The 26,809-nt window shown below is 40.4% G+C and overlaps 1 protein-coding gene across 1 annotated transcript in view; it reads right to left on the bottom strand.

Annotated features, from left to right (window-relative positions):
• Window positions 1-6,383: 6,383 nt before the first annotated feature.
• Window positions 6,384-26,809, bottom strand: part of NMRK1 (nicotinamide riboside kinase 1) — a 34,522-nt gene continuing 14,096 nt past the window's right edge. Inside the window, exons 3-9 of the mRNA XM_060101111.1 lie at window positions 22,630-22,720; window positions 22,286-22,334; window positions 14,681-14,828; window positions 14,531-14,602; window positions 13,793-13,899; window positions 11,446-11,529; window positions 6,384-6,986 (exon numbers count right to left, since the gene is read on the bottom strand). Of these exons, the coding sequence (XP_059957094.1) occupies window positions 6,967-6,986; window positions 11,446-11,529; window positions 13,793-13,899; window positions 14,531-14,602; window positions 14,681-14,828; window positions 22,286-22,334; window positions 22,630-22,720 (571 nt within the window). The 3' untranslated portion in view covers window positions 6,384-6,966. The remainder of the gene's footprint in view (window positions 6,987-11,445; window positions 11,530-13,792; window positions 13,900-14,530; window positions 14,603-14,680; window positions 14,829-22,285; window positions 22,335-22,629; window positions 22,721-26,809) is intronic.

Raw genomic sequence — 26,809 nt, forward strand, 5'->3', positions numbered from 1 at the left:
GAGAGAACTGACAAGATGGTTTAAAGAAAACTGGAGAGAGCAAAGTATTTACAGTGGCTAAAGAAAAAGGCTTGAAAAAGCTGGCTAATTTAGATACAAGACTGTTTAATGTACAGGGCAATAAAACTGTAACTTCTGGGGTTGTCTTCGTTACCAGATAAATAATTTGCATCTCTAGTGAACAAATTTCATTTTCATGACAATCAGTTGTTCCCAAGTGGGGGTAATTTCTCTTTCCAGGGGACATTTGGCAATGGCTGAAGACATTTTTGGTTGTTATAGCTGGGGGGTGAGAGTGTGTGTGAGTGCTGCTGGCATCTAGCGGGTAGAGAACAGGCATGGTCCTAAACATCCTTCAACGTACAGGACATCCCTCCCCCCGCAAAAAAGAATTTTCCAGCCCCCAATCCCCATAGTGCTGAGGTTGAGAAACCCTGTGTATCAATTTCTACAAGTTAACATCTACTCTTATGAAATTTAAAATATCCTAATCAAGAGAAAATAGCGAGTCAAACAAAGATACACACTCCCAGAGAACTGGCTAAGGTGGGTTGGCTAGAAAATGCTTAGATAACTCTGAAAGGACATGCAGTAGCCCTTTTGCCTATTTCCCGGTTTTGGAAAGTTTTCTTGACAATACTTGACACCATACCTGAAACATGGTAGGTGTTCAGTAAAGGTTAGTTATTTCTATAAATTTATAGGCCACTAGATAGAAGTCCAAATGCCCATACAGTAAAATAAATACCATACTTTTACAGAAGCATCGTCATTGTTGGAAATTTTTTTCCTGTTGGATTTTTTCATCATGGTCACTTTGAAGTTTTAAGGAAGTCCTCCAATATAACCTTCAGACTAACAGATGATAGATCTATTAAAAAAGACAAGTCATGTTTAAAAAATTTCCTGAAAGCCTCATTCAAAAAACTAAGCCCCTCCTCCTGCATGAAAAACTTATTGTCAAATTGAGAATATCCAAGATATCCTTAGGAAATCCATTTAAAGTCTGCTATAGAAAGGATAGTAAGGTAAAGATCATAGAATTGCAGACCGTGGCCCTTTTTATTGGCCAAAATGTGTATGTGTGATTTTGGGGGTTTTTTTGACATTTTAAAAATTGAAGCATAATTGACGTACAATAGTATATTAGATTCAGGTGTACAACATAGTGATTTAATATTTATATACATTACAAAATGGTAACCACAATAAACCTAGTTACCATCTGTTACCATACAAATTTATTACAATATTATTGACTGTATTCCTTATGCCATACATTACAAAGGTAAAAAAAGAAAAAAAAGCAGCCACGCAATTGCCCAAATTTGTCTTGTATAAATCAGTTGAATAGTATATCCAGTGGTTGTATCTATCAGTCTGAGTCCAAAGGAAGAGGTTTTATTCCCCCCCCCACCCCTTCCCCCCTTATTAATGACAGCCAGATCTTGTTGGAGAAGGCACTGCCATGGCTCACTGAGTGTCAGGGAAGCAGCTGTGGTGAAATGCTGGCAAAACTTGCTGGAAATCTATCCCCTGGAATTTTGGGGAAATCCACCCTCTAGGGTGCCATGGAAAAGCTGTTCCCCAGTAGATGTCTCACCAGAGACACTCTGCTGCATTGCCAACCCACAGGAACCTAAAAGCAAAATCCTTTTCCTGCAACGGCTCTCCAGTGCCCTCTATTGACAATGCTTAACATTGTTCCACTTGGCAAAGGAAAACTAGAAGGCCCAGATTCATTTTCACAGAAAAAGCAAAAAGGGAGAATTTGGAGCTAAGAGTGAATAAAATCAATAACTGATGCAAGAGTTATTCTGTAATATTTTTAGGAGCTGACAATATTGATAATTTCAGTCTGGTAGTGTCTGAATAACAGCCAGTTTGGGTCCTCCTGGGCCTGCAAGGTGCTTATTTGCCCACTATAGAGCAGTAATTCCTCCTGGGCCCTGAGTAGGCAATATCGACATCACCTGGGAACTTGTTAGAAATGCAGATTCTAGCACCCTACCCCAAACTAACTGAACCAGAAACTCTGGGGTTGGGGACCAGCAATCTCTGTTTTAATAAACCCTGCAAAGGATTCTGGTGCATGCTAAGATTTGAGAACCACTGTTATAACAGTAAGTTCTAGGAACTTGCTGTGCAGACACAGAAAGGAGAGTCAATAAGGATTTATTTGTACAAGTTTTAGTCTCTATTTATTTATTTATTTATTTATTTAGGCTGCTTTGGGTCTTCGTTGCTGTGCGGGCTTTCTCTAGTTGCAGCAAGCGGGGGCTACTTCTTGTTGCGGTGCACAGGCTTCTCATTGCAGTGGCTTCTCTTTGCTGTGGAGCATGGGCTCTAGGCACGTGGGCTTCAGTAGTTGTGGCACATGGGCTTAGTTGCTCCGCAGCATGTGGGATCTTCCTGGACCAGGGGTTGAACCCGTGTCCCCTGCACTGGCAGGCAGATTCTTAACCACTGCACCACCAGGGACATCCTTAGTCTCAATTTTTAATCTTGAAGAAGACAACCTAACTTCTCTGGGATCTGGAAGCTAGCACGGAAAATAATATTTTAATCTCTACTTTTACATTGATGATGTGTTTCTGGACTCGTGGACATGAATGCATCAGCTATGCTCACTTTGGTAAGAAACTCTGTTTTTGATGTTCTCTTATCTGCAGGTCATGCTGCCTTGATGTGGGCCCCAAAGCTGCTATTGCAATTTTCATCTGTTTCTGTGTGTACACAGAAGTGGAGAGTAATGCTCATTCTACATTTTCCATACCCTTGCTTTTCCCTAGGTCTCCACCATGCCTGCAGTTACTGGAAGAACAGCTAGAGCCACAAACCTAAGGTCAGCATAGCAGACAGTGGCATGGAGCTCACATTAGCTCACCACTGCTCCTTGCCCCTCAGATAACCTCATGAGTTGGCTTGCCTCCTTGACAAAGCTCCAATAGCCCAAAACAGAAAGGTTCATTTTCCTGACACAGCCTTTGCCTTTACAATTTGCTCCCTTCGAAGGAAAGATGGTGAGATGTATGCTAGCAAGATATTTTTCTGCCGCTTTTTGCTTTAAAATGAAAAATATATGTGTGCATGTTTGTGTGGTGTAGGGATTATGTCCTGGCCCTGGTCCTGCCAATAACTAGCTGCATGGGGTTGGGCAGGTCACCAACTCTGGCTCTAATTTCTACACATAAATATAGAGCATTAGACAAGCTGATACTGCTCCAACATTTTATGATTCTATGCACTACCACAAGCGTAACCTTAAAAGGTAACTTGGTGGGCTTGAACCTCACCCTTTACTGTAACAGTCCGTGCATGAGGCCCTCTTCTAAATTCCCTCCTCTGGGCTTAACATTAAGCACAATGAAACCTTCCTACAGCAAATTCATCCTAAAGGGATTGAGGTTATTTATACATAGAAAGTGAAGTCTTCAGCAGATTTGCTCCTTTTCAATAAATAAAGAGCATGTGTCTTTCTAAACAGATATCTATCCCATTAACTGCTTTGATAAGAGTAACTAAATGTGAAAGCACACACTGGAAATGAAGCACTAGTATTCTTTATTTCAAATTCCTGATTTATTTCTCACTCATAGTAGTAAGCAAAAATGTTTACTTCTTCCCAAAATGATTTGAACGTTTACATTTTTAATGTTTGTTAAAGTTTTTTTTTTTTCTCAAGATAAAGAGTCTTTCTCTGACCTGTTTTCACATGCTAAAATGGGGGAAATGACCATCAAGTATGATGCTTCTCAATCAACAATTGCCCTCTGTGGGGGATGGTATTTCAGAAATTCTTGGAAAAAATAAAGTTTGAAAAGTCATATCTAGACTTTTACACTAAAAATAATAATAATAATCCTCTTGGGTTTTTTTTTCGTTTTTTTTTTTTTTTGCCATACGCGGCCTCTCACTGTTGTGGCCTCTCCCGTTGTGGAGCACAGGCTCCGGACGCGCAGGCTCAGCGGCCATGGCTCACGGGCCCAGCCGTTCCGCAGCATGTGGGATCTTCCCGGACCAGGGCACGAACCAGCATCCCCTGCATCGGCAGGCGGACTCTCAACCACTGCACCACCAGGGAAGCCCAATCCTCTTGTTTTGATAACACAAATTACATCTATCTAAGCTTGCAAAAATCAGAGCCAGAAAAAAGCAGAAAAAAGTTTGTGGTAATACTTGCTGTTGCTTACCTATTTTCTCCTCCTTCCTTAGTAAAAGCTTTTTCTTCCCCGTGGCAACACCCCCAGACAATGAAACACGATGAGCTCAAACCTCTCAGAACGCCTCTTCCCAGCCTCTCTTTCAGTTAGAAGTGGCCATGGAGGCAGTTCTGGCTGTTGGCGTCACTGCTGGGTGACTCTGGAAGGCCTGCGGCTGGCTGTGCGTCCTCTACCCAACTTCCTGCCTTTAGAATTGACCCTGTGCTGGGAGTTTCTGCTGCCTTCCTGTGACCTCCTGGGGTAGCTCCACAGCCAAGGATGAAAGACCCTGGCTTTTCCATAACACTTTCAAGTTGCTAAATATCAGAAAAACAGGTCTTCACTATGTAATATTGGGGACTTACCCTAAAAAGTTATTTATAGTTTATCTGAAATTCAAATTTAACTGTATGCCCTCTCATTTTCTTTTTGTTTTTTTCCCCCCTAAATCTGACAACTCTAACCCTAACCCTAACTCTAACTCTAACCCATAATTCTTGGTTATGTAAAAATAATAAACCCCAATAAGCTACTATTAGTCAAGTAACATGTTGCTTGCATGTGAACTCATTCCTGACATAGTAGTAATTTATAACAAGTACCCAACATTTATTGTGTTCATTATGTGCCAGACACTGTGCTAGTTAGCAGGGGTGTGTTTGTAATTAAGTCACAGAGGTAGGTCCTGCCTTCAAGCAGCTTGCAGTCTAGCTGGAGAGACAGCCACTAAATGAGTGATTCTGTAAGCAGCAGCATAACTACAATTGTGATTAACGCTTTGAAGGAAAAGTAGAACTTTGAGAGCACCTATGAGGGTGGGGCAAGGAGGAGGGAATCCTCTGAGAAGCAGCATCTTCTGAGAGAGGAGGAGGAGTTAGCAGACTAATTGGAGGGAAGGGTTGCAGAAGTTTGCTCTAAGTACCTCGGGAGCAGCACGTGAGCCCGCTGTGAAGCAGGAAGGGTCCTGGTAAGTTTGAAGAGAGGAGGTCCCAATGGCTGAACAGCAGTGCGTCAAGTGACTGGAAATGAGGGTAGAGAGGCACTCATAAACTAGATCAGGGAGTGTCTTGGGGGCCATATGAAGGATTGGGAACTTTATCCTTACTCTCCACTAAACCCACACTAAGCACTGTTGATATCCCCTTCTTATAGAGAGGAAGTATAGACTTTCAATGGTTTGATCAAAGACATATAGCTATTAAAAGGAAGAACTGTAATTTGAGCCCAGATTTTTTTTTTTTTTCAGTGTGTGTGACCAAAAAACCCCCTAGTCATCCCTGAGTGTAAGCTAGTTACAAATTTCTAAGTTCTGAGTGCTGATCAGATGAGTCTGTAGAGAATGTTTAAAGTTAATGTAAGAATATATTTTATATTTGTAAGGACTGAGAGGGTGTGAGCAATCTATCTACTATTAATAAATAACAAGTTGATCACTAATTTAAATTCCAGCATTGAATGAGGCCTCAAAAAAATGATACGATTATACAGATCTCCTATTGTGTTTTTCAATGAAAGCTCCCCTGTATTACTTATCACTGAAGTAACTGTAACTTATTTCTGCTATTTTAGACCAATGGTTTGACAAAAACAAAATAAAACATGCACATAAAAAACCTTATTTGTAACAAAGTCTCAACATAAGTGACACAAATGATTCAGTGGCTTCAGACACATATAAAAAACAGTAACAGCGGCAACAAGGACAAAACACAAAAAAGGGCTTTCGGGCCTCCCTGGTGGCGCAGTGGTTGAGAGTCCGCCTGCCGATGCAGGGGATACGGGTTCGTGCCCCGATCTGGGAGGATCCCATATGCCGCGGAGCGGCTGGGCCCGTGAGCCATGGCCGCTGGGCCTGCGCATCCGGAGCCTGTGCTCCGCAACGGGAGAGGCCACAACAGTGAGAGGCCCGCATACCGCAAAAAGAAAAAAAAAAAAAAAAAAGGGCTTCCCTGGTGGCGCAGTGGTTAAGAGTCCGCCTGCCGATGCAGGGGACACGGGTTCATGCCCCGGTCCGGGAGGATCCCACATGCGCAGAGAGGCTGGGCCCGTGAGCCATGGCCGCTGAGCCTGCGCGTCCGGAGCCTGTGCTCCGCAATGGGAGAGGCCACAACGGTGAGAGGCCCGCGTACCGCAAACAAAACAAAACAAAACAAACAAACAAACAAACACAAAAAAGATACTGTTGCAAATTGTTGATTTATTCAATATGATTACCAATATGACTACTCCTGGTAATCCCATTATTTGTAGGAGGTGGGCATTGGTATGGGATGGTAACCAATATTTTTTAAAAATTAAAAATAGAAAAATATCAAGAGTACATTTTATGTGAGGTAAATATTTTATAATTCTTGATATGATACATGCAACACATATAGATACATACACACAAACACACACATCAATAGATTACATATATACTGGATTGTGATCTATATCTTATTCCTTACTCCGGGTCCCATTCAGAAGAGTTTGACAATCACTGGTCTAGAGAAACTGACTCACTCTTTGGGGGCTATGCTGTATCTTGCACTTCCTGGAGTGAGAACAAAGTTAAGGTAAATTCCTGTCCATTGTCATGGATAACTACTTACTTTTCCATGTGTTAAGGAAATCATGTGTGATAGAACAAACAGAGAAACAAATAAACAAAACAACAGGCTGTCATCGTACTGAAGTACACATTGTATCTTGGTTAACGTTCTTGCATAGATTCCTTTGAATTTCCTAATTCACTCCAGGAAGGATTCAGTGCATTCCAACTTTACACTGTCACTTGCAAACCTGGGGAATAATTATAAATAGAAAAGAAATTAATGGAGAATTCCAATTGTCATTTCACACTAACATCTAAGGATGTTAAGATTACAGGGATTCTGGGGCAAGAAATGGTGGTTTTCTGTAAAGAACTAAATAGAGTCCAAGTCTCATTCATTTAATCCTTGTGTTAAATTTAAGCCTATTTTCAGCTATCAGATATCTAATATGATTTGCAATTGGTATAATAATCCTTGACTTCAAGGAATGAAATAATTTGAGAACTAGAAGAATAACACAAAAGGTGGCTGGTACAGTAGAATTCTTGTTTTGGAATGTTATCCTTGGTTCGAGGAAAGAAGTATTCTTACCTTCAATCTTTATTTTTTTAATATTTTTTATTTTTTTAAAGTAAGGAAGCCTTGCTGAATACTTAGTGACTTTGGCTTAGAAACTCAGTGATAAGCCTACCGCATTCTTATTACACATCTCATGCTGGAAAAGCACACCTATTTTAGGATACTATTTAATCTTTGAAGCATGTAAAATATAAAAATGATGATACTCTTTGACCAAGCAAGTGCTACTTCTGAAAAATCTTAATATAATTCAAGAAGAAGAAAACCAGTAATCTGTGCAGATATTTTTATCGCATGTTATTTGCCAATGTAAAAAGCTTTCTAACAACACAAAATATCCAACAATTGGGAAATGGTTCAATAATTTTATTTATTTGGATATTATACTATATAATTATACTGCTATTACTTTATAACTGGAAAGTATTTTAAATTCAATATAGAAAAATATCCCAAATTCATTTTATTAAAGTTTTATTTTACAATGTTTGTTCCTTTGATTTGACATCTTTCTTCCATAGCAAGATGTCACTGTCAGGTCTTATAATTTACTTTTAACGAGCAAAACAGAACTCAGCCTTGAATCCTTCAACTGGGAGAACTATTTAGTTTTATTCAGTTTCATTACATAATGGACTCTATAAAGCTTATTAAATATTAAATACTAATTTAAAAACAAAAGTAAGCATGGCAATTAACTATGTAAACCATGTAACCATATAAAAGACTGATGTAAATAGCAAAAACGTTGGATATGTACTTATCAAAATGTTAACAGTGATGATTGGTGGGAATATAGGTGATTATTTTCTCCCTAAAAGATTAAAATTAAAAAAAAATTATTATGTTTTTATAATGAGATGAAAACATACATTTTATTTAAAGGGAGTTTGAATGTTCCTGGTAGCTAGAGCTGCCTTGTCATAGGGAGAATAGGTAATGATTAAATTTTGCCTCAAAGTCTGGATTTAAATAAGGATTAAACATATTACTTTATAAACTTACTCTCCTGGGTTATTTGTTTCATTACTAATTAAATTCAATCTTTGTTGTTTGCCTTTCATTATTATTATTATTATTTTTTTTTGGTACGCAGGCCTCTCACTGTTGCGGCCTCTCCCATTGCGGAGCACAGGCTCCGGATGCACAGGCTCAACAGCCATGGCTCACGGGCCCAGCCGCTCCACGGCATGTGGGATCTTCCCGGACCGGGGCACGAACCCGTGTCCCCTGCATCGGTAGGCGGACTCTCAACCACTGCACCACCAGGGAAGCCCCTGCCTTTCATTATTATTACTTAATCACAATTATGATTCTATATGCTTAGAATAGAAAATTAGTTAAAGAGTTTATGAGATGCTATCAAAAGCTTGAGGTGTAGTCGACTGAAACATTTGAAAGGTCTCCTGGCTAGCTCAGACCCATACTGAGGGTTAAACCAGGCTATGCTGAGGATCCCTCCAGGCTGGCTTTGGCAGGTACTGTGGTTGGAAGAACTGGGAAATGTGATGTATTATATAAACAATGCAGTAACTTATTTACGCAACTGGAAAAAATGAACATAGATCTTGGAGGTAGGAAAAGCTGATCTTCTTTGGATTTTACGTCTTTTCTAACATTTTGCTATTACTTTTTTCTTTTTAAGCTTTATGCAATATCTTGAACACAAGCAAGATAGCCTTACAAAGGAATACTTCCTTACAAACCTCTAGGATGTAGGCAAGGAAAGAGGAGGGTGTCACACACATGGAAATGTACTTTGCTGTGGGCTTTCAGCCCATCAAAACATGCCAGCTATTCTTGGGCCTTGGACCAGATGGCACAAGCTGGCACTTGGTATGGAATTAGGTGCAATTTGCCTGAGCTACACGATCAAGGCTCCTTCATTTTTTATTTTTTTATTTTTTATTTTATTTATTTATTTATTTATTTTTTGCGGTACGCGGGCCTCTCACTGCTGTGGTCTCTCCCGTTGTGGAGCACAGGCTCTGGACGCGCAGGCTCAGCGGCCATGGCTCACGGGCCTAGCCACTCCGCGGCATGTGGGTTCTTCCCAGACCGGGGCACGAACCCGTGTCCCCTGCATTGGCAGGCAGATTCTCAACCACTGCGCCACCAGGGAAGCCCCCTCCTTCATTTTTTAAATAAATAAATTTATTTAGTTAGTTAGTTGCGGCGAGTGGGGGCTACTCTTCATTGCAGTGCATGGGCTTCTCATTGCGGTGGCTTCTCTTGTTGTGCAGCACAGGCCCTAGGCACGCGGGCTTCAGCAGTTGTGGCACGAGGGCTCTAGACCGCAGGCTCAGTTGCGGCTCAGGGGCTTAGTTGCGGCTCAGGGGCTTAGTTGCTCCGCGGCATGTGGAATCTTCCCAGACCAGGGGTCGAACCCATGACCCCTGCATTGGCAGGCGGATTCTTAACCACTGTGCTATCAGGTAAGTCCCAAGGCTCCTTTACTTTTATCAGCAGGTGGATCATAAGGGCAAACTTCAGTGTATCCACTTATGCTGGCGCCTGAGCTTCATTATGGGAGGCCTATCAAAGTAACAGATGGCAGAGGTGAGCAGGCAAGGATTTTTTTTTTTAAACATCTTTATTGGAGTATAATTGCTTTACAGTGGTGTGTTAGTTTCTGCTTTATAACAAAGTGAATCAGCTCCTGGCAAGGATTTTAAGTTCCACTTAAAGGAAGAAATTTTAATATGGTCCTGAAATTTCTTTAAATAGGTTCATGTCTACATGAAGGGCTGATCCTGAAATTGGGAGTGTGTCAGGATCAATGAGCTGCCTGGCTGGGCTTAGACTGCTAGTCAGATAGGAATTTACTGAGGGCATAGGAAATCTAATTCTTATTGAGAGATTTTGAGATTTGGACTGGGGGATTTGTTTCTCACCAAAAGAGCATGTAATATTCTTCACTGCCAAAGTGACTCATACTGTCATCTCTTGAGCCAGCTGATGACTGCATTTTGTATGTTAGCCATGAAAACCCTTTTAGTTCAAACAGTTCCAATGAAACAGCTAGATCTATAGTTTTGTTTTCCCAGCACACTTTGTCATCCTTCTTCTTCTGGTTTCTACCTCCTGCCCTGCTTTCCCTTGGGGAATTTCTCCCCTTAAGTCAGGAGGTCTTACGAGGGGTACTCAATTACAAGATGAGTACATGATCCAGTCCTAGCCATTCAGAATAAACCATCTCCCCAGGCATAGTGACTGGTTTAGCAAAAGTCATGTGACCCAAGCAGGACCAATCAAAATCTTTCCTGGGACTTTTCTGCTGGGCTAAAATGGAAAACTGCTTTAAAAAATGTCCAAAATAAAGAATTTTAAACACATGCAAAACTAGTGAGAATAATATATAGACCCCCTGTACTCAACACCCAGCTTCAACATTTATCAACTCACAGACAATCTTGAAAAAGAATAAACTGTCTTTTTACTGGGGCTGTTGGACCTAGGAGGATGGTGTTGCCAAAAGACATCATATCTGTCAGTGGAGAGAGACTGACTTCAAAATATACCCAAACAGAAAATGAAATTGAGGCAAAACCATGAGGACCCCATTTGAGCTCCTTAATACAGCTGAGCCTGAAGCCACTGCCACTCTTGTACTTTCTTTCTGCTTAAGCCAGATTTAGGATTTCTGTCACTTGCAAAATGTATCGTCTGATATGAAAACCTTGAAGAAACACTCAGTAAGTAATTTTTAAAATTTTTTGTTTATTTTGGGAAATAGAATTTATGAAAAATCTTTAGGAGGAATAAATGAGAAAGGGAACTTTATACATATTAAAAGAAGATCACCAGCATCTTAACTTCACTAGGCTCAAAGGATAATTTCAGTCCTATTGAAATAACAGCCATCTACTAAAAATTTTAAACTAAATAACATAAATATCATTAAGAGATATAACAAAGGGTGAATATTTTCACCCTTAAAAAAAAACTCACAAAGTAATCAAGTCCCTAAACCCATTCAGAGTGTCTGATTCTGTACTATCTTCAAAGCAATGCATGAATAGATACAATCACTCCTACATTAGCTGTCCGGTATACCATTCTTGGGTATGTAATGAACTATTTCCTGGCTGCTCCTTCACAATCCACTTTGATTGGACAATACTTACACTTTTGCTTTGCTAGTTCTTGTATTAGGTCTTCATACACTTGTGAAAAGAGGTCCTCTTCAGATTTTGTTCCATCTAGGTAAACTGAGAAGGGGAAAAGAGAGCAGTTTAAATGCTAACAGGCTTATTAATACAGGATGCTTACTCTGGCACTTGGCATCTCTTGAGAACACCAATAGGTTTAACCAAAGAACCCAGGAACATAACTTAAAAATAAATTAATAGCCATTAAAGAGAGAAATATATCACAGCCAGGTACAATGGGTAAGAAATTGTGACTTATTGCAGAGAAAATTCAAACTAGCTGATGTGAAAATTAAAAAAGAAAGAAACAGAGTTAAGTGGCACTGTGCATATGGCACTTTAGGAGCACTGAAGAGGTCCCTTCTCAAAACAATCATTTATGGAATTCCCTGGCAGTCCACTGGTTAGGACTCCAGGTTCAATCCTGGTCTGGGAACTAAGCTCCCACAAGCTGCACAGCATGGCAAAAAAAAAAAAAAAAAAAAGGGAAAGAAAGAAAGAAAGAAAAAGAAATCACTTAAGGGAGTAGTTCTTGAACTTACTTATACATCAGGATCACCTGTGAAGCTTCTTAAACCATGGAGGGGTCTGAGTTCACATGTGTACTGAATCTGAATTCTCCAGGCCCATGAGATATATATTTTTAACAAAACTGGCATAGTCAGTTTGGGATAAAAAGTAGAAGTTATGTAGGTTAAAGGAAAGAAAGGGTCTTCTAGTCAGAAAACTGCAGAGGTAGGGAGGTAGGAGGAACTTCGTCTGTTAAGGAAAAGATGCTCAGTTTGGAAAGGCTAGAATGTGGGGAGGCAGGAACAGTATAGAGATGAGATTTTAGAGCTGTGCCTTAGTCTTTAGTGGCCTTGAGGTCTGGCTGTTTGGATTTTATACTGAAGGGCTGGAGAATCTTTGAACGTATTTAAGCAAGGTAGGAGCATGGTTGGATTTGCATTTTAGATGGAGAGAGAGAGGGGTAGTAAGAAGACATCCCTGCAACCAATGGTCCATGTTGGAAGTGGTGTGGCCAGAATGTCACGAGAGGCTCTGTGGATGGGGAAGAGGGGTTGAACTGGACTGAAGAAGGGACCATAATAGCCGCCAGATCATGGGAAGGCCCTGTGTGCTTTCTGTAGCTACCAAAGAGGCCACAAGGCTTCTCACAATATGCGCAACGCCTTTTATTCTGAAAAGATACATCAGTTTTGATTGCTCTACCCCATCCAAAACCCTTCTCTCTCCAGCCTCCTGCATCTTCTCCATGCGGTACTCTATATTCCAAGGATCCGTTCTTGGCCCAGGCCCATAGATCCAGCTATTTATTTCTAAATCACTGCTTTAAGTCCCTCAGGCATCTCAGCTTCATTACGTGCAAAACAGACTCGCATTCCTCCTTGCAAATCTGAGACTCCTTCACTTTTTCCTGTTTTCTGAAATAACGCCTGCCAATTCCTGAGCTGTTGTCCTTGCCACCTCAATTGCCTGCACCCTCCATGTCTATCCTATCATGCAGTTCTTCTGAGTACATATGTCCAATATTGCACCCTCTACATCTACCCTTCACATAGCCAGAGGGATCTTACTAAAACAAAAATTTTATATCTACCATATCCTTGTATAAATCCTCTCTGTAGAGGGCGTCCCACTTTCCTTAGGATAATGACCTAAGTCCTTAACTGGTCTATGGCCTTGCAGGGTTTGGACCCTTCCTGTATCAGCAACATCACCTCTTGCCTTGGCTTTCTCTACCACAACCTTCTTTCTGGTGCCCCCTGGTCTCTTCATGCACCATACCCACCATCTGGGGTGACCTTCTATCTCCCCAAGTTACCTCCCTTTGTCTAGTTAAATCTATCATCTGGTTTAAATATGGCTTCCTCAAGGAAGCCTCCCCGGATTGCTGAGACTTGGGCGGTCCCCCTGAAGCTCAGTGTCACAGTACTCAGCACAGCTAAAAAGGATAATCTTGTGCATCATCCATTTAACATCCATTTTCCTGATAGAATGCTGGTTCATAAGAGTAGAAACTGAGTCTGACTTATTTCCCTTGATATCACCAGGGCAGTGCCTTGTACATGGAAGGCATTCAATCAATATTTGCTGAATGAATGACCATCTAGAAGTTGACAAACTTTCACAAGAGCCATAGAGAGAGAAACAGAAGGCAGGAGAGCCAGTATGGAAAAGGGGGAGCCCAGAGTGTTCTAGCTTAAAGTGTCCTTTTATAATCTAATACATGAGAAAAATGCCTTCTAAAGTCCTTTCTTTTGTGTACTTTGAGGCAATGACAAGTAAAAAGACTTCCGTGGAGGGAAAAAAAGGCACTTACCGATTTCCCATGAGATGTTCTCCATTTCTTTTCTGTGCTTTAGATACATGGGCCACACGTGGCCCTCAAAGTACCCTGGGGTGTCTGGAGGCTCGTAGATCCTTGTACTATCAAAATATGTAGGAAACTTTACGTTGACATAAACACAATTGATAAAGTAAAATAATGGTCAGGACAACGGGGAAATCACTCAGAGACTGAGTCTAAACAGGATTAAGACTACACTTTTTAGACTCAATGCCAGTTACAAAGACAACACCCAATGGATTTAGTCCCCTGATCTAAAAAATGAACTCTGTAATTCACTCACTACCATTCATATTATTTTCCCCCCTCTAGTGATTTAAAAAAGAAATGAGAGACAAATATTAATGTAAATAATGAAAGAGATACTGATATGTTGTAGTAAGCTTTAAACTAATCGGTGTTCTCTGTGGCTGTAGCAGAATACAGGCCCCCTAATTTAAAACCAAAATCAACATGGGATTGCTTCATATGAAGATTTAGGAAAGATGAGCCAAAGAGCTTGTTGTACAAGAGCCTTTTCTTAGAAAAGTAATTTGCATTACTCCATGTGGGTGACCATTTATGGAAAAAGGTCTTGCTCTTTGTATGAAGAATTGAGGCTACTCTTGCTTGAAAAATGACATATACACATTGCTCAATAATGCTGTTTCCTTGTTTTTCCTAAAGTTTGTCTTTTGAATTACAATCCACAAAGGTAATTTCAAAACTTACCTCCTCCTCTTCTTACATTCTTCATAAGGAATGGTCAGAAAATAGCTTCTATTCCACATAGTGTCAAGGGGCCTAAATTAACAGCATATTTAGTGCACAAAATTTTTTCCCCATTCATTCAGAGTCAATATTAGAGTGGGGAATGCTTACTTATAATTATAGAGAAGGAAACCTTCGATAATTAAGATGGGAATTTCCTCAGTGTTTCCCTTGTCTCTTGATGCCAGAGGGTGTGCTGCGCTTTCCATCCAGCAGGAAATGGCGGACATCATTTCCTCCATGTTAAGTGCTTCAAGCACTTCAAACAAACACACAAAAATATGAAATCAATACAACAAAAGTTTTACGCTGTGGCTTTTTATGATGAGTATAGCCAGTGGTCTATAAATATATAAAATAACACTATTTTATTTACCCTTCAAAACACCTAATTAGGGACTTTCCTGGTGGTCCAGTGGTTAAGACTCTGCCTTCCAATGCAGGGGACACGGGTTCGATCCCTGGTCTGGGAACTAAGATCCCACATGCTGTGGGGCAACTGAGTCTGAGCACTCTAGAGCCTGCGCACCACAACCAGAGAGCTCACGGGCCACAACTACTGAGTCCACATGCTCTAACTAGAGAGGAGCCCGCATGCCACAACTAGAGAGAAGCCCACACACCACAATGCAGAGCCTGTGCACCACAACTAAAAGCCTGTGTGCCGCAGCTAAGACTAAAAAAACACCTAATTAACAAATATTTTAGACAAAAAATATAAACTCTAATATTGATAAAGTGGTATGCTTGATATATTTTCATTCTGGAAAATTTTATTTATCTATTTATTTATTTTTGGCTGCATTGGGTCTTTGTTGCTGCACGTGGGCATTCTCTAGTTGCTGCAAGCGGGACTACTCTGTTGCAGTGCGTGGGCATCTCATCGCAGTGGCTTCTGTTGTTGCGGAGCACGGGCTCTAGGCGTGCGGGCTTCAGTAGTTGTGGCTCTTGGGCTCTAGAGCGCAGGCTCAGTAGTTGTGGCACACAGGCTTAGTTGCTCTGCAGCATGTGGGATCTTCCCGGACCAGGGCTCAAACCTGTGTCCCCTGCATTGGCAGGCGGATTCCTAACCACTGTGCCACCAGGAAACTCCTGGAAAATTTTAAACATATACAAAAGTAGAGCATAGAGTACAATGAACTCCCATGTCCCCATTACCAGCTTTGACAATTATAAACTCATTGCTTTATTTATAACTTCTATTCCCCTTTGACTATATAAAAGTTTAACATTTTTGGATGACAAAATATTTATGAATTAGTTTGAAAGATATGACACACTGGTGAAAATACCTGCAATGTATTTGGCAAAGAATGGATATCTTTAATATATAAAGAGCTCTTACAGATAGATAAGAGGAGGAAAATCATTAAAATAATTTACAAAGGATACAAGTATGTCACATTCAAATTCTAAAATGTGCATACTTTTAGAGTTTACAGTTGTTAATGCTAGAAAAGTACCCTATAACAGTGATTCTCAAAGCATGCTATCTACACTAGCAGCATCAGCAGCATCTGAGAACTTATTAGAAATGCAGGGCCTCCCTGGTGGCGCAAGTGGTTGAGAGTCCGCCTGCCGATGCAGGGGATACGGGTTCGTGCCCCGGTCTGGGAGGATCCCATATGCCGCGGAGCGGCTGGGCCCGTGAGCCATGGCCGCTGGGCCTGCGCGTCCGGAGCCTGCGCGTCCGGAGCCTGTGCTCCGCAACGGGGGAGGCCACAACAGTGAGAGGCCCGCATACCGCAAAAAAAAAAAAAAAAAAAGAAATGCAAATTCTCAGCCCCACTCCAGAATGACTAAACTGAGCCATCTGGTCTTAAAGGTTTTTTAGTGAAAGGTTTTTAAATTATGAATTAATTCATTTAAAAGATATAGAGCTATTAAGATTTTCTCTTTTTTTCTGGTGTTTGTTTTGGTTAATTTGCATTTGGTAAGACTGTCAATTTCATTTAAGTTTTCAAATTTATTTGCATAAAATTCTTCATAATATCATCTTTTTTTTTTTTTTTGCGGTACGCAGGCTTCTCACTGTTGTGGCCTCTCCCGTTGCGGAGCACAGGCTCCGGACGCGCAGGCTCAGCAGCCATGGCTCACGGGCCCAGCTGCTCCGTGGCATGTGGGATCTTCCCGGACCTGGGCACGAACCCGTGTCCCCTGCATCGGCAGGCGGACTCTCAACCACTGCGCCACCAGGGAAGCCCTATCCTCATCTTTTTAATGTTTGTAGGATTTGTAGTGATATTAACCTTTTTGGTTTTGATATATGTAATTTGTGCCTTCTCTATTTTTTTAATTGATCAGTCTTGTTTAATTTTTTTGAGGATCACTCAGATTCTTCAATCTGTAGGTTTATGTCTTATGCCAAATTTGAGATGTTTTACATCATTACTTATTTGAATACTTTTTCAGCACCACACTCCTCCTCTCCTTCTGAGCTTCCAATGATATAAATGTTAGATCTTTCATTATTGTCCCACATTTCTGTTCTTTTATTTTTTTTGGCTGCTTTGTGCCTTCATTGCTGCACGAGGGCTTTCTCTGGTTGCGGCGAGTGGGGGCTACTATTTGTTGTGGTACACAGGATTCTTATTGTGGTAGCTTCTCTTGTTGCAGAGCACAGGCTCTAGGCACATGGGCTTCAGTAGTTGCAGCACGCAGGCTCAGTAGTTGCGGCATGCAGGCCCTAGAGAACGTGGGCTTCAGTAGTTGTGGTACATGGGCTCAGTAGTTGCAGTGTGAGGGTTCAAGGGCATGTGGGCTTCAGTAGTTGTGACGTGTGGGCTCAATAGTTGTGGTTCACAGGCTCTAGAGAGCAGGCTCAGTAGTTGTGGTGCACGGACTTAGCTGCTCTGTGGCATGTGGGACCTTCCCAGACCAGGGATTGAACCCTTGTAACCTGCACTGGCAGGTGGATTCTTAACCACTGCACCACCAGGGAAGTCCCTCTGTTCATTTCATTTCAGTCTACTTTCTCTTGCTTGTTCAGATTGAATAATTTCTATTGTTCTGTCTTGAAGTTCACTGATTCTTTCCTCTGTCATATTTATACTGCTGTTACACCCATCCAGTGAGTTTTAAAATTTCAATTATTGTATCAGTTTTCAGTTCTAAAATTTCTGTTTGGTTCTCTTTCACATCTTCTCTTTCTTTGTTGAGGCTTTCTAATTTTTTACTTGATTCAAGAATGGTCACAAATGCTCACTGAAGCCTTTTTATGAATACTGCTTTAAAATCCTTGTCAGAATTCCAGCATCTGTGTCATCACAGTATTAGTGTCTAATTGTCTTTTCTCATTCAAGTTGAAAGTTGCCTGGTTCTTAATATGACAAATGATTTTTAGTCTCATCCTGGAAATTTTGGGTATCATGCTATGAGGCTCTGGATCCTATTTAATCTTTTTTTTTGCAGGCAGTGTTCCTGTTTAGGTGTAGTGTGCAGGTCCAGGTGGGGTGGATGTTCAGCTGCCTGCTGGGCCTCACCAATACTGAGGTGGGGGGTGACTGTGGGGGGAAAAGAGGAAAGCATGCGGGTGTGGCTTCATTACAGCTCAGTGAGGATAGAAGTTCAGCTCTCAAGTGGGTCCTGCTGAGAGTAGTTGACACTGCCTGGTTAAGGAAAGTGGAGTGCCAACTAGCACCACCTCACACTGCCTTATTCGGTCTCTTTACTGCCAGGTAGGTGTGGAAGTTCAGCTCCGTTCGGCGCCACTGATATGATCCCTATGACGATGTGGAAAGCCAACTCACCATACCTTGCTGGTGCTGATGGGTCCAAAAGTCTAGCCCTCCACTGGGCCCTGCTAACACCATGATGGGAAGTTGGTTTTTTCCTTTTGTTTGCCTACAGTAAGGTGGATATTATCAAAATAATTTTCTATTCTGTTAGGCCACCCTTTTTCTAGTCCTTTGACTATAGGGAACAGGTTTCTTGGGAATTTTGGGTTGTACCTATTGATGGTTCCATGTTGTACACTTCTCCATCACCAGTCACCCCCTTCCAGATATATGAGACAGATAAAAAACAAAAAACAAACAGGAAACTCACAGCTATGTCATTCCTCAAGATCCAAAGTCCCCAGTCAGTCTTCTCTCTTCATCTTTCAGAGTCTTTCCTTTTTGTTGTATTCCATCCGTGGTTTTTAGTTATAAGAGGGAGGAATAGCAAGGAATGGGGCCAAGCCATCTTGGCTGGAACCAGAAGTACCATCAGTTTTAATGTATTTCCACTATCATTCAGTTAAAAATATTTTCTAATTTTCATTGTGATTTATTCTGTGACCCATGGGATATACAGAAGTGTTTTGCTTCAGATAAAATGTGATAATGTCTGGAATTTGCTTCAAAATAATATAGAAGGAGCAGGTGGGTGAGGGTATAGATGAAATATAATTGGCCAAGAGTTCATCATTTTAAAATCAGGATGGTGAATTCATGAGAGTTCATTATACTTTTCTGTCTTTCTTTGTATATATTTAAATTTTTGCATAAGAAAAAGTTTTTAAGAATCAGACAAAAGGTACTGATTAATTTTCAAACACTTGGGAATTTACTATTTACTCTTTTGCTATTGATTTCTAATTCAGTTCTCTGTGATTAGAAGATATCTCTATATTACTTCAATACCTTGAAATGTATTAGGACTTGTTCCATGTCCTTGTGTATGCCTTCCATTTTGGTTAACGTTCCATGCGTTCTTGAGGAAAAAAATGTGTATTCTGCTGTTGTTGGGTACATGTTCTATATATGTTAGTTTGGTCAAGTTTGTTGTGTTGTTCAAATCTGTTAGACTCACAATTTTTGTCAGCTTGTTCCATAAGTTACTGAGAAAATTGTATTAAGGTCTCCCACAATACTTATAGATTTGTCTATTTGTCCACTTAGTTTTGTCAGTTTTTGCTTAATGTATTTTGAGGTCATTATTATTAAGTGCATACAAATTTTAGACTGTTTTATATTCCAGTTGAATTGATTCACTGAGCTCTCTTTATCTCTAGTAATACTCTTTGCTTTAAATTTTACTTTGTCTGATATTAGTACAGTTATACTAATTTTCTTTCAGTAGATATTTGCATGGTATATCTTGTTCTAGCCTTTTAATATTTACTTTTCTATATCCTAATGCTTAAATATATCTAAGGAGCTTATAGTTGGCTTTTTAAAAAAATCCAGTCTGACAACTTTTGAGTATTTTATTTTAGTTAATTTAACTTTATATAGCTACTGATGTTTGATTTAAGCTATCATTTTACTATCATCTTCTATTTTTCCACCATCCTTTGATATTTTAGTTCTGATTTTTACTTCTTTTGCATTTATCAGCTATATATATATATATATATATATATATATATATATATATATATATATTTTTTTTTTTTTTTGCGGTACATGGGCCTCTCACTGTTGTGGCCTCTCCCATTGTGGAGCACAGGCTCCGGACGCACAGGCTCAGCGGCCATGGCTCACAGGCCCAGCCACTCCACGGCATGTGGGATCTTCCCGGACCGGGGCATGAACCCGTGTTCCCTGCATCGGCAGGCGGACTCTCAACCACTGCGCCACCAGGGAAACCCCTATCAGCTATATTTTAATGATTCTACCTACTTAGAAATGTGATAGCTATATACTTTATTACTATTGTTATTGTTTTAAAAAATATTTATTTATTTGCGGCAGGCGTGCTCCTTAGTTGTGGCAGGTGAGCTCCTTAGTTGTGGCGTGCAAACTCTTAGTTGAGGCATGCATGTGGGATCTATTTCCCTGAGCAGGGAACGAACCTGGGCCCCCTGCGCTGGGAGTGCGGGGTCTTAACCATTGTGCCACCAGGGAAGTACTGATAGCTATATACTTTAAAACTATTGTTTTGGTAGTTACCACAAAGATTTCAACATTACCTTGACTTACCTTAAATTTGTACATTTACCTAAAAGTGCAGATTTCTCCTTAAGATAGATTCCTGGAAGTGGGACACCTGAACACATGGCATGAATATTTTACCATCTTTGGGACATGTGCTCAACCTCCTTTCCAGAAAAGGTTGTACCAGTTTATATTCCCATCTATAAGTTTTTGTTTTATTGGGCCTATGCCATTACTAATTATTAATCTTTTAAAAATCTGTTGGGCTTCCCTGGTGGCGCAGTGGTTGAGAGCCCGCCTGCCAATGCAGGGCACACGGGTTTGTGCCCCAGTCCAGGAGGATCCCACATGCTGCAGAGCAGCTGGGCCCATGAGCCGTGGCCACTGAGCCTGCGCGTCCGGAGCCTGTGCTCCACAACGGGAGAGGCCACAGCAGTGAGCGGCCCGCGTACCGCAAAAACCAAAAAAATCTGTTTATTAGGTAAGTGAGGAAAAAATAAGTTATAATTCTTTGACTACTTTTCTTTTTTAAATTAAAAAAAAAAAATTGGCCACACTGTGCAGTATGTGGGATCTTAGTTCCCCAACCAGGGATCAAACCTGGGCCCTTGCAGTGAAAGCGCCAAGTCCTAATCGCTGGACCGCCAGAGAATTTCCTTGACTACTTTTGAGGTTGACTTTTTTTTTTTTTTGGTGGTATGCGGGCGTCTTACTGTTGTGGCCTCTCCCATTGCGGAGCACAGGCTCCGGACGCGCAGGCCCAGTGGCCATGGCTCACGGGCCCAGCCGCTCCGCAGCATGTGGGATCCTCCCGGACTGGGGCACGAACCCGTGTCCCCCGCATTGGCAGGCGGACTCGCAACCACTGCACCACCAGGGAAGCCTGAGGTTGACTTTTTATTGTACATTTATTAATCATATAACCTTTTGCTTCTGTGAATAATTATTCACATCATTGGACATTTTTCAATTGGGATATTAGTGTTTTTCTTATCAGTTTGTAAGAACTTATTTAGATTAGGAACAATTCTTCGTCAATTGTTGAAAACAGTTTTTCCTTGTTTTCCTTGTTCTTACTTTGTAATAATCTTCCTTAATAATCTTTAGAACAGGGGGAGAGAAGAAAAAAATATCTTGGCTGCAGCTCAAGACACAAGAATAGATAGCCAGTCAAGGATTTTGCCTCCCTTAAAACTATCATGTTTCTGTAAAAACTGATTACACAACATTCTTCCTCCAAGGTTATCAAAGTTAAAAATAAAGAACAAATTTTATGGCTCTTTAAGAGATCTCTCTCTATTGCTAGTTTGCGTAAGCACTCAATGATCATCTTGTTAATTATAAATGTTGATAAGACCATTAAATATAGTTTACTAGTATGACATTCCTTTACAGGCCTATATAGATGTTTTTCTGATGGACTTTACTCCGCTGGCTTCAAAGCAGTGTTAGACTGGGCAAGAGGGTAAAGTGAATCCATCTAAAAAATATTCACTATTCTTTTGAGCAGTGAAAAGACTCAGTACCTTGGTCACTGAGAGAGTAAGCTCAGAAGATAGATAGCCCTAAAGTTCACTACAAGCAAGAGGAGTAGACTAACAGAGACCCACCTTACCCCACCTTCAAAAGAAAAATTTATTTTCCAATGTTTTCAGTTTTAACTGTAAAAGTAGGGAAAAGGTTTCATTTATTTAAATAGCTGAACATAAATCAGAAACCCTTACAAAAGCATGCTAAAGTACAGCAACATAATTTAAACTTATTTTGAGACTCTCTTCAGAGATAGCAAAGTTATTTGGGTTTGAAAAAGGAAACAAACATTATTGCATAATGTTTTGTAAGCTCATCTACTTACCATCATACTGAAGAAATCCATTTTCATCTGTCTCTATCTCAGACTTTGGCTGGAAAAATAATAAAGTACCCATAAAAACTGTGCAGTGCAGAAATAATACAATCATAGAATGAAGAGTTGATAAACCTTTATTTTAACAAATGCTTTGGATGGTGAGGATAAATAAAATAAAAGATTAGCTCCCATAAGTGTGCCATCTAGTGGAGAACTAACACTACTGCATTGAGCCTCCCTTCACTACAAAAGCACAATCACTCAGCAAACGCTTTTGGATGTAATTCAATTAACTTTGCTACTATGACTTCTTTTGGTTAAATAAGTTATCTGAGAAGTTTTATAGATACCTTGAAGAAATTATCCTGAGATATGATACTGCAGTTTGGAAGGCGTTTCTGCAAATTCTTAGCCAGTGTTGTCTTCCCACCATTTGTCACACTGAACAGCAACAAAAAAAGAAAACAAAGAAAGAAAATACCAAGAAGGAAGATGCATTAAAAGAACACAAAACATTTAAAATTGATCTTAGAAAATGGATATTTAAAACAATATGTAATACCTAAGAAAAAATTATTTCTTTCATAGATAGGACTTTGTTGGCAAAAATCATAGGCTCAAGCAGGTCTGATGCAACAAATGATAAGAAATAAGCTGGAAAGGATGGAGCAGAAAGGTAACTAATATTGGGCAAGTGAACTGCGTAATACTAAGACTTAAATTACAGCTATTGCATTGGAAGCAAAAGAATTTTTTGTCTATGCTGAAACATTCACAAGGTTCACATGCCACACAGAGAATATGAGTAGCACACTTTAGTGCAAGTATATAAAACTGCACGTGATCACTGTGATTTTGTTTCAATGCACAGTGAAGAAAAATGGAGGAGTGGCTTATTACAAGCCCACCTATCATGACTTTTAATCTCTTTTGGAATGCCTCCTTTTCCCCAATCTCTCTCCACTTTGGCGCTGGTTGGGAGGTCCATTGTAGCTTATCACATCCTGTCAGTTACTTGTCCCCTCTGGCTGGACTGTGACATCAAGGAGAATGGCGACCCTCACAAACTCCTCTGTGTATGTATCTAGTTTTCCAGTACCCAGAACCACGCATAGTTGGGGGGGAAGCACTCCTCCAGTCAGTCACCCAAAGAGTTTTTAAAACCTGGGGCTTATATACTTCCAAAGAGTCTATGGACAGATTCTGGGTCTTTGTGAACTTGAAAGATATTATATCTTTATTTTCAATAAATTCTAACAGAATTTTGGTATTCCCTTTAATTAAAATATAAGTCACAAGCAACAGTATTATTAATAGTACCTGTGGCTTTTTCACCAACAGAAATCACAGACAGGTATTTTCATATCATGTTGCACTTGGGGCAGACATCTTGAAGTACCATTGACACTCTATTACTTGAAATTTACAGCAGCTTTTAGACTCACCAAAGGACACCATTATTTAGTGAGTTAACAAAGAAGCATGTGTATCATAATGCTACAAATTTGCTTTTAAAAATATTTTTTATAACTATATTATTATCATAACTGGTTTCCTTTGTATTTCTATATTTTATTTTGTGCATTTAAAACCACTACTCAGAAAAAGCAAGACTTCATCATACCACCAAATGTCTACAGCACAAAAAACTTCTGACTGCACATGAATTGTGCTTATTCCGAGGTAAGATGAATTGCAGTATGTTTATAATCTAGAAAGGGGAAAGGAACTAATACTTATTCATCAAAATTGTTTATTGGATATAATTCAATTATTAGCTAAATATCTTACACCTACAAAAGTATTAATAGAAGAAACTTGATTCACACTTTTTTATGGTTTTTTTTTTCTGTTTAACCTTAGATCATACAATTGGGTAGGATATGGGCAATCTCCTTAAAAATGGAAAAGTGGGTGGGTATTACCCTATGCATTGAGAAAATACTGTTATGAGAATTTTTTTCCCCCTTTACCGAAAATGTCTGTAATCCATGTTGAATGCCCATAGTTCGATTATTGAATTTTGGTTTAAAATACATAGTAAACAGGGATAACTTTATTACAGTATGAGCAACCTGGCTAGAAAATGTATCATTTTCTAGACCTACCTCTTTAGTTAAGATCATGCAATTGAACCAACAGTAATTAGATCCCTTCTCACTGACTTAGCTAGAGCCAATGAGAAATAAGCACCCCATTTTTGTAGACTTGGTAGAGATGGACCAGCTAGAAGGCAGTCCAGGTCAGAAAGATGAGGGAGGGGTAAAAGTATGTAACAAGTCTGAGACTAGGACCTGTAACTAGACTGTCACCATCCAGGTCAGGTGACACCTTAAGACTCAACCCTTCTCCTTCAGCATGCTCATACCCACCATGCACCAGCAGGCTCACAGCTTCATGCATGTGCTCTCCAACCCTGGGGCCAGAGTGTCCAGACAGGAGCATGTTCCATCCTGGGGTCTAGGGAAGGAAATGGGGGACTCCTTGGGCCCACTTGCTCCTTTGTTCATAACACCCAAATAAATGCACAACTTCTAGTCCATTTGTTTTTTATGTGACAGGTGAAAAGAGAGGTCACTGTATTTGGAACATGGCATTTGGGAAGGGAGAAGTTAAAAAGGCTGTCTGTAATTACTCCAACAAGTGGAGAATCCATTCTGCAATCCATTCGCCCAAGGTAGATAATAATTTTCCCAATGTCCAGTTGAGGAAACTAAGGATTGAAAAGCTGTATTCTCATAAAACTTGCTCAAGGTAACAACTAGCAAGTAATGGAGATGAGATACAAAGTCCAACTCTAACACCCATGGAGTTTACATTTTTTAACATTAAGGAACTTTGCGAGAATCTGATGAAAGTTATAAAATCTTTCCCCAGAAAAATGAACATCTTCACGCGTGCATTAAGTTTTCAGGAGGTTCATGGATGCCACTTGAATCCTCCAGAACCTTTACTATTCCTTGCAGTCTCAACTGAATATTTAGTTCATAGGGCAGCAAGTGGTAAGTACATGAGAGAGATACGGCACAGTGAGTTTGGAGGAAGGAAGGCAGGAACTGCAGCTGAGTCTGGCAGGGGCTTTGCAGAAGCAGCAGCACTAAAATGAAATCCTGGCACTTGCTGAGGAAGAGACAGTGAAGAGAGGCTTTCTGAGGAAGTTATGGAACCAAATGCACGTGGCACGAAAGCATGACACAGGTTTCTAGACAGAGGGCATCATACTGGAATATTGAGATGAGGGGAATTTATTCACACACGTGCAGAATAGAAGTCGGATTGGATTCTGTAGTGGACCTGGTAGTGGCCTCCCCAGGTTCCACCCCTGTTTTCAAGGTCTGGTTGGGATTGACCCTGCTTTCAACTCCAGAGCAGGGCCCCAATGGCCTAAACCAATCAAGGCAATCCCCTCACTTTTACCACAGTAACTGTGGCTATGTGACCCAGGTGGTCCTGTCAAAGACCCTCGACCTAGGGGAAGCAAAGCACTTTTTTCCCCCTAGTGACAGGCTAAGAAGAAGCATGAGGTCCCAGGAGCTGCTAGTAGTCCCTTGCGACCAAAAAATGGAGCCAAAAGGAGGAAGACACAGAGAAGAGGCAGAGAGAAATGGAGTCTTTGGTGACACCACTAAGCTCCTGTATCAAATCCTTCCTGTACCCTGCCTATCTGCCCACCCCTGAAGCTAATACATTTTATTATTTTTGGATGGTCCTCATATATCAGGAAATTTAGACTGCATTTTAAATAACTGGGAACCACTGAATATTGTTCATCAGGTGAGAGAAAATTTAAAAATTCTGTATGAAGATTAAACTGGTAGAGGTATGCAGGGAAGCTTGAGGAGGAGATTGGAATTAGGGAATGAGGGCTTGAACTAGGATGGTGGCAGTGAGTGTGGAAAGGAAAGGATGGATGAGAAGCAACGCAGAGAAAAACTGAACTTGGTTCTGATTAGATGGGAGCAAGTCAAGGCAGAGTTCTGGCATTTAATTCATTCAGTGTTACTTCTAATTGATTACTTACTGTAGCTATGTAATGCAATAATATGATGATCTCCCCCAAATTATAAACTTTCAATTTCAATAGTCTTAAATATTTCATTAACTATACTACACATAATGTGAAAGGACTCAGAAGAAAGACGAACATAATACACTAGCAAAACAAATAATGTCCTTTTAAGTTGCTGTTGTCTTATTTGAATGCCCACTTCTTGGTACCATGGGTAGGGTGACCATAAAATTTAGGACACTTCTGAGAGGGAGAGGGGTGAATGATTAATAATCATGCCAGGGAAATAAGGACTACCTCAAGATGAAAAGTATGGGGAAAAGGGGTAGAGGTGAGGTGATTCCTTATTCCACATGTCCAAAGCTGGGCATAATGGGGAAGAAATGATAGATTTTCTCCTATGTCACACTGGAGGAGCAGCCATATGGAGAACGATAAATCACCCTAAACCAACGTAGCATCTGATCAGGACTTGCCTCTGGTGTCAGCTTTAGAAAACAAACAGTAAAAGCAGGTAAACT

The sequence above is a fragment of the Mesoplodon densirostris genome, chromosome 6, assembly GCF_025265405.1.
Source record: "Mesoplodon densirostris isolate mMesDen1 chromosome 6, mMesDen1 primary haplotype, whole genome shotgun sequence".
NCBI lineage: Eukaryota > Metazoa > Chordata > Mammalia > Artiodactyla > Ziphiidae > Mesoplodon > Mesoplodon densirostris.